Source organism: Musa acuminata, chromosome BXJ2-8 (assembly GCF_036884655.1).
Source record: "Musa acuminata AAA Group cultivar baxijiao chromosome BXJ2-8, Cavendish_Baxijiao_AAA, whole genome shotgun sequence".
In the NCBI taxonomy this organism is placed as follows: Eukaryota; Viridiplantae; Streptophyta; class Magnoliopsida; order Zingiberales; family Musaceae; genus Musa; species Musa acuminata.
Genome location: NC_088345.1, coordinates 50,031,007 through 50,040,110, shown reverse-complemented (window position 1 = coordinate 50,040,110; position 9,104 = coordinate 50,031,007). Strand labels below are relative to the sequence as shown.

Genomic DNA, 9,104 nt, shown 5'->3' with positions numbered 1-9,104 from the left:
AAATAAACATGAACTTGAAAATGGCATTAGCAAAGAGATAAAATATCGTTCAGTGTGTATTTTCAGGAACATTATGTATCCGACTTACATTCATCCTGCACTCTTCTGCTATAACCTCACAACCTTGAGTACTATTACCATGAACAGTAGGACCACAAGGGAAATCAGATTTTTGATCCTTGGCATCACCAGGACAATCAGAGTCCTGTACGACAGTGATGTCTCCTGCTTTGATGTGATCAGTGGAGTCAGCATCAGTTTTCTCCAAGGAAGCACAGTTAGCACCACCCAGTACTTTCCGGTTAGCAGAAGCTTGTGGAGACTCCTTTTCTTCAGAATATACAGGTGCCGATACATGATGTTTCCTGTATGCCTTTCCATTTTGCTGCTGATACAAGAACATAGCCCTCTGTAACCACGAGAACAATAGAACTGATCAATTTTCAGCCACAACAATTTCCATCAGAGTTAATTAATAATCTGGGTCACGCTGACTCTTGTATAGCCTAAAGTACAAGTATTTGGAAAGAACTAAATTCTTATAGGGCTTAAAATGGGTCGAATACAGCCATGGCTATGTGCTAAAACGAAGTCCAAATGTTCAAATATGGTACATGAACACAGGACAATATTATTAACTTCTGACTTGATACTAATACTCTTTTTAGTTATTTCACATGGGATATGTTGATTAAGATAGTTGTTACTATCAAATGCTTGAATGCACTTCCAAAAACTGTTGATTATGTATCTTGAATAAGGAAGGATGAGAACAGATATTGGATAAAAACCTTCCTCATATCCACTTTATTAATGAAATAAGGATATTAGAAAATTCCTAAATATGTAAGCAAATCTGTTAAACGCAGATACCAAGAGTCTCGTACAAACTGGACGTACCATAGATACAGTTTTGGATTGGACTTAAGGTGGACAAGGATGCCAAGTTTGCATGAATTGGACATGATGCAACTTAACCAAGTCACAGTATTACATATCAATCATATTTGTTGGATAAAGAAAACTTGTAGAAAAGATAAAAAAAGAACATGAAAGGACAGGTGCATCACTCATGTATAGAGAATAATCAATCAGGCAACACCTATCATTGAATAAATAGACCTACCAAACAGATGTTGTACCGTGTATATGGTCTTGGATGGGACTTAAGCTGGAGGATGAAAAGTTTACATGAAATGGATATGATGCACCAAAACTTAGTCAAGTCAAAATATTAGAGATCAATCATATTTCCTGGATAAAAAATTATTTATATATAGAGAAGAAAAGGAAGAGTAGGAAAAGGCTAACATATCTTTTATACATAGAACAATCAATCAGGCAACATCTTTCCTCATATAAATATAGCTAAGTGTAAGACTTGGATATATACTTGAATACTTAGATATCTCAATACTGATAGATTTGAGACTCTGAATTTAAATTTGGAATCCTGGATAGCAAACTTTGGGTATTAGTACGAATATATAATCTCATAACCAGCACCATACATATACACAATGTGCACCCAAGCCAAAGTTGGTACTTAAGAAAAGAGAACAAAAATTCAAGGAGTATCTCTTCTCAAAAGAAGCTAGTGGAGAAGATAATCTTAAGCATTATTTATTTTGTCCATAGCTATCCATACATATCTTCGAATAAATAAAGCAGGAAATTTCATTAAAGCAGCTATACCTTGAAGACAATATCTTTTGCAGATGGAAAGAAAGAGTTCAAGATAGAACTTGCGCTCTTCATTTTCACTATGCTGCCTTCTTTGTTAGTCTGAAACAGAATGCAGATCAACAGTAATAAGCTAATAAAAAAAACCAAATAATCAATTTTATTTTCCTTTTTCTTAGTATGTAGATATTCAATACCTGGATGCTTCTGTAAGTAGTCCAATTGCATGCATCATTAACATGTAACGTTCTCAATTGGGATTTGCACCTTTTGTACAATTCTGAACCTGCAAGAGCTGGCGAGATATCTATTCTTGAAAAGTAATTGACGAAACAGTTGGATATTTTATCTCCTGGCACATTTGAGGGCTCACGTGTCTTCTCAATTACATCCTTTTGGGGAGACTGAACAGCACTCTTGACAGGCAGTGTATCACTTGATTGTTTTGCTCCAGTGCTTCCAGTAGGCAAACATTTTGATTGGGCTAGTTCATCAGTAAGAGAATGTCTCAACAATTCCCTTTCTTTGTTCCACCTATCAGAACCCATTTCCCAACCTCTACTGCTCTTTAGCTGACTATTTTCATCCCATTCTGGCCTCCCATAGGTCTGGGATTCATCCTTAAACATGTCGCTGCTTCCATCCCACATTTGCATGTGAGGATGGGATAATTGATCGACTGGATTGTGCCAACCAAATGGCTGGCAATGACCAGAATACCTCACAGCCTCATCATGCATGTGATAAGAAACCCCACCATGGGTCAAATCAATAGGTGGTCGAACACCAAATAAAGGTGGAGCTGGGAACGGAGACATGGCTGGATGAAATACAGGAGGTGGACCATGTTGTAATGGAACAAAACCATTTGTAACTGGAAAGGGCCAAGTTGGGGCACCCTTCCATGCGTTTCCATGCCCTCTTATGAATCCAAGATCATCCATCCTTTTATAACGACTAGAAGATTTGCGGTCGGTACTCCGAGCTCTCTCATCATCTTGATATGGGTCCAAGACTGCTGGATAGTCAACCCCAGACCTCACAGGCAATGGAGAGGGAAGGTGGTTAAATGAACAGTCAGAAACATAATCACTTCGATTAATAGATGATGAACCAAGGGTTGACTCCCTAACACAGACATCAGCAGGAGATATGTCATTTATGATTGGCTTTTCCAAAGCCGACTCTCCTCTGTCTCCATCTTTGGAGCTACTACTCCTCTGCCCAATTTCAATATCAACGCATTGCCTGGGAAATCTCTCATACTTCAAAGGAGATCTTTCTGAAAACCGACGATTAATAATAGCTGAAGAAGATCTTCCCTTCAACTGATTTGGTGACGTATGGGCATCTGATCTCGGAGTCCTATTGCACTTTGAAGAAGCAGCAGCTTCTGCAAAAAGTTCACCAGAATGGATGTCATCCTTTAGGGTTTGCTTCCCTGATCTAGTAACAGAAATTTTGTCACGAAGTCCAGAAGAAATGGAACTATCTCCTTTAGAAGCTGCATTAGGGTAAAGTCTATCTTCAAGAGCTGACTCACTATGTGCAAATTCTGCAATCTTTGAGATATTCCTGAAAACAAAGCCAGATCATTAACACAGGATACTAGAGATTTTCATGGAAATCTAAAGGAGAACACACCAGGCGAGTCTGGCTTTGTTGCCCTCATATGCCCTTAAGCCCAAAAGGCCCAAGTAGGATAAGCCCAAGTCCTGCCAGGAACTGAGCCTTATTTTCTATGGTAAATCATGCAAAAAGCAGGCAGAGGCTGCTCTTGAACTAACGTTTCATGCTTGGTTCAGGTTGGAAAAAGTGTAGGCCAAGGTCTGACTCAGCAGGTACAGGGACATTAACTATTAATCATTAACCACCAGGAAACTCGTAATCAGAATAGCAACCACCAGATTACCATATATCACCTGATCATAGCTATTATAAGGAGCAGATAAACATCAAGAATACACTGTAATGTCCGAACTATTAGATGTCAACTACATGTATCTATTCCCAAATAGAAAAGATAAAATGCAAGAAAAAACATTATAGAAAAGATATATGCTTGACTATTACAATATGGTAGCGGCATGTATCTCCAGAGGTATTAGCTTGTCTAGACAAGTTCGAAATAAGATTAACTGTGAGATAGTACCATGAAGTTGATCTCTTTTTTTTTTTATTTTAATGAAACAAGAACTTGCAAAACAAAACATCTCGCTGATAGTACCTACAACTTAGACAAGTACAGCTCAAACATATTGACAATCTTTATTTTCAAATGCATAACTCCAAATCCCTCGTGTGCTACATAGTTACAAATGACTTTGCATGACAAATTCTAAAGGTTAAAAATTTATGATATGTTATACTGACTATTTATGTTAGTTTCACCAATTATTATTTAAATAAACTATCCAGAAAAGGTTGTGCAATGGCAGAGCCAATTGTCCATGGTTACTATGTTTCAAAAGAATAACTGAAGTGGCAATGTAGAGATCAGGAAACAAAAAGCACCTGTTAAGATCTTTAGCAGCACATGTGCTTGAGCTAATGGAGCTTTTCAGTCGGTGATTTCTTGGACTTGAATTAGTCTTCTCTGGTTGCTGAATCTCTGACCTAGGTTTATCAGAATGTGAACCAGTTTGACTGGTAATCGATGCATTTTTCTGAAAAACTTCACGTTGTTCCTTTGCACCTCTGGGTTCTAGGTCACTGTGATCCTTTTCATCAGAATATCTATTTCTTCCCCTGTTATCTTTGAGCTTGGTTTCATGGCCATCAAAATAGGAAGTCGCATCATGATCAGTATCCTGAAGTTTAATTCTTTTATAATGACTCTCCAGAGGTTTGTTTTCATCTCTAAGGTTCCATTTATCAGATCTATTGCTGGTGTGGTCTTTATCTGGACACTCATCATGGTACTTGTCATCACGATGCTTCTGATCCCTGTCATCGTCATCCCTGTATTTGCCTCTGTACTTAGCATCTTCATGCCTTTCATCTTTATAGCTTCTATTTTTACTACGATCATCCATAGAATACAATCTCCTATCATCCGCATGTCCACTATCATCCAACCATTTCTCTCTGTCTTCAAAGTCATCTCTTCTCCCTAGGTGTTTCTCAGGCTCCTCTGTCTCAGCACTGCGAAAGATATATTGTTCTTGCCTTTCTGTCACCATATGGGTAAAAGATTAAAAATAAACAAATTAGTGAATTCAGCAAAGCATAGTAGAAACCACCAGTAAAGCAAGCATACGATACACAAATAGTATAACAAACAAATGGTACATATGATAAAATAGTAAAAATATGACACATGATAAACAAAATCAGAATGTCCAGAATGTATTCTAAAAAGTTATAAAGATTTAGATGAACTAAGATTTGGAACTTTAAATGAACGAAAACCTGAAAACTGTATGGATTTGCATGACTATCCAATAAGTAAATGATTAAACTTCAACTTTAGTCTACTTGATGACATGATTCAAACTTTACGAAAAATACAGCCTTTCAACCTCCATATGATCAAAGAGAGCAACCAATCTAAAAGTTGTTGTCTTTAAATCTCTTAAAAGGATTGGACATATCATCCACCGGCATTACAGGCCACAAACCAAAGTATTATAAACGGTAATACCAAAGCCTATTTGGTTGACAATTAACCACTTGCACTTCCCCCTGTCTTCCCGGCCTACATACAGGTGCTAAAGAGGTACCTTTTAGGAAGGGGTTTTGGCTAGTTCTACAGAATTATCCTGAACATCACTAGAATGAGATAAATAATCATCTATGTACTTATAAGGGTCTAAATGAGATGGCATAACTTGCAACAAAAAGTACAAATATATAAGAACTTCACTATTCACTGTATACTCCGGAATGTTGTCCATTGCAACTACATAACACATCTCATGACCAACTTCACTATGCAATCATGCAAATCATTTCAATTCCATGTGACACACCGCCAAGAAAATTTTCTATCTAGCCAACAGTGATGAAATAGAAGTCTGAAACTAGTCAGCAATGTGAAACCATGGAGATTAAGCTTTGTTTAAAACCATCCAACAGACCTCAAACACTTGTACGCCTTCCCCATGCCGATAAGCCAATCCAAAAATCTTCAAAGATGAAATACCTTATTTTGTTACATATTGCATATCGAGCAAGTAGTGGAAGAATAAAGACAACCAAAATGTGGTAGTTCATAAACGAAATACTAAGTTCCAAACTAGTTCATTAATGTTGGAAAAGCATTGTAGGATTACAATGTTGAAACACCACTAATCGAGGTAGTTTTCCCTAGAATTTGTCCTTCCCAATAAAATAAACTAATATACTTTGTTTACATATTAGCTCCAATGCATAGTCTTAAATAAGCTCATTAATGTGATTCTCAAGGCTTTTGTACCAGTATAAAGTGCAAAAATGCCACAATGTACACAACAGTTTATCATTAAAACTTCTTGAAAACAAAAAACCTACCAATCAAGATAATAGATAATGCATCTCACCATTCAAACCAAAACATTTCAACTCCAAACTCGTAATATTACAAACTCCACATTGTCCTCCCAACCCATTTTGGAATCAATTCCTGATGTTTACAGATTATGTGAATTGTCTCTCTGTCCAAAACCGAAAGTCAGGCAAAGATAATTTCCAAACCAGAAGTAAAGAAACTTCCACCAACCTAATACTTGACATCCACCCACCTAAATCTTAGGAAACTACTTTTTCTGTATTCTAAGATACTTTTCTAGAATCAAAGTTTCATATTCTTATGATAGACAACCAATTATTTTCCCATGGCCAATTCGACTCTAGACGGTGCAGGCTCTAATTTTTAACATATTATCATATTATTATGATAGACCACCAATTGTTTTCATATTTTTATGACACTTCCTCCTCCAGTTCGCCTATAATGTGGAACAAATCAAAAACCCTAAAAATAGACCATTCAGATGACTCAAATCTAAACAAGAAACCCACCCACAAAATCAAAGATACCCCTTCTTACCATTCATATAAAATCTCCCAAGAATATGATCATATCATGACATGTGATATTTGCCTTTCTGTCTTTCTTCTTCTGTATCCTCCACTATAACCTGGATGTACCCCTAGTAAACTCTATCATTCCAACAAGTTCTTATTGGGATCCTCATTTTGCTCTGGTCAAATTTCTTCTGTCCTCTTATAGTAGAAGTTGTCATAGAAACATTTGAAATTTTCTTCAGAAATTACCACAAACAAGCTTTTATGGTAAAAAGCCATAAATGCTCTTATAGTAAAAAGCATTTATGGTTGCAGAAGCTCAAGAAACATGATCTATTGCTGTAACCATTTTTTCTCATCCATCAATGACCCAAGCTACTCAGACCACAGTCATGTTGCCAAGCAAGAATTGATGCATAAAACTTTTCTACTTGCTCAACCATTTTATGCAGAACTAAGCTTGACACAGTTTAAACAACACCATCTTTTGGTCGCAGCTGTGAAACAACATGTTTTTCATGGATAAGCCAATTTCATTGATGCCATAAGGAATAGCCTAATAAGAAAGCTCAAGTACTAACATGTTATGGTTACCTTACCATTATTTGTTGTATACTTCTTTGAAGTGAGTTCTTCTGTGCTGCCACCAGACTTAGGACCATTTTTTCTACTATGCTTATCATCATACTTGTCATGCCTGGAATCTTGGACCTCCCTGTCCTTGATGGTGTCCTTCTCTATCCTGTTCCTAGCCCTTCCATCCTTATACTGACGACTGCTCTCCCTCCGATCTGCACCTCTTTCGGACTTGTGCTTGGCCGAATCATTCTTCCCACCAGAATTCTCATCTGTTTCATTTGAACCATCATGCCTTCTGCTAGACCTGACCTTGGAATCAGCAGTCAAAAGCTTAGACCTTGAACTCTTATCCAACTCCACGGGCCCAAATTCCTCACACTTCGACCTCTTGTGGTCACACTCCTCACCGCCATTCCATCGATCAGCAACTGCCACCTCCTCTGCCTTTTCTTTCCGCTTCTTCCCATGCTCCCCAGAGGCATCCCCATTGCTAGTGACCACCAGCTCTCTCCCGGCATGTTCGTGCGAGGATCTCCGCTTCTCCGGCTCCGGATCTCTGGAAACCCTAGCACCAGAGCTCGCGGTCGGTTCCTCCTCCCTGATCCTCCTCTCCCGCGGACTCCCGTCCTCCTCGGAATCGGACAGATCTCTCGAGTGCTTGTGCAACCGGTGAGATCTATGCCGTGAGCTCCGCGGCATCTTCCCCGTCGAAACCCTAATTCCAATTATTTTCCGCTCAAGCGATCGGAACCCGCCGACGAGCAAACAAACTCCTTCAAAAAAAGCGCATTCCGCTAGATCACTCCGACGACCGATCAATCTCCGAGGAATCCCAAGTCGGGCGGGGTTACCGATCGAATGTCTCGGCAAGATCGAATAAGAAGAAATCGCCAATCCGCTCCAAGGAAGGGGAGTATATCGATGGGGGAAATAAGAAGGAGAATACAAGGAAGAGTAGGAGGAGGAGGGGGAGGAGAAGGAGGAGGCGGCGGTGGAGCGAGGAGCGACCGGGGAAGTCGAAGGAAGGAGGGTGGCAACGGGGCTCTCACGGATAACTTGAATTAAATGGACAAAACTGCCCTCTGCGCTCGTGCGGCCTTCGAGTCGCTTCCGGGTGGTAACAACAACGAATTAGGGGTGAAGTGGGGATTTCGGACATTTAAGAGGACTCTCCAGTAGGTCGAAAGAGGACCCTTTTCCACTCGAGGTAAACAACCGTCACAGGATAATTAACTAACACCATGTTTTAAAACCCGCAGTGCTACCTGTAAAGTGATTGGATAAACAGAACGGGTCCCGCGAACACCTGCCTGTGAACTTACCCTGCCCTTCGGAGTAGGTGAGTAGAGTAAGAATCTTAGGATTTCAAAGCGGAGGAATAAGAGAGAACGAGTGTACGTGCACTAATCTTGACGACACGATGCGATAATTTTATTCCTTTGTAGCTGGACCGAGGTTAATAAATATATTCAAAATAAATTAGTATTTTTATATCATATTAAAATATAAAGAATATTGGACGATTTATTTGAAAAAAATCTTTTTTTAAATTTTTCCGAAAGGTATCATAGTTTTTAATTTTCTCATTTAGTATTTTTTCTTTAATATCTTAAATTCCTAATCGTTGTCACATTTTCTTTCGGACTTGTATCGTGAATTGTCATGGTAGTTTTCATCCTACGAAGTCTTATCATGTCATCCTCCTCCCTACTGTCCTTCACTTTGTCATCTATTTTCTCTTATTTCTTCTCCAATAGCATTCTCTTCCTTGATCCTGCTTTCTCTGTCATTTTTCTCCACCTCCACCGTCAACGACATGCTTTGGAAGGAAGATA

The 9,104-nt window shown here is 38.8% G+C and overlaps 1 protein-coding gene across 1 annotated transcript; it reads right to left on the bottom strand.

The window, feature by feature from the left end:
- Nucleotides 1-3: 3 nt before the first annotated feature.
- LOC135620029 (uncharacterized) lies at nucleotides 4-8,308 on the bottom strand. Its single transcript, XM_065122612.1, has 5 exons — nucleotides 7,290-8,308; nucleotides 4,198-4,855; nucleotides 1,881-3,258; nucleotides 1,696-1,785; nucleotides 4-409 (listed from the first exon to the last, which is right to left on the bottom strand). Exons 1-5 carry the CDS (start codon nucleotides 7,966-7,968, stop codon nucleotides 50-52), a joined length of 3,165 nt encoding a protein of 1,054 aa, XP_064978684.1. The 5' UTR covers nucleotides 7,969-8,308; the 3' UTR covers nucleotides 4-49.
- Between the last annotated feature and the right edge of the window lie 796 nt (nucleotides 8,309-9,104).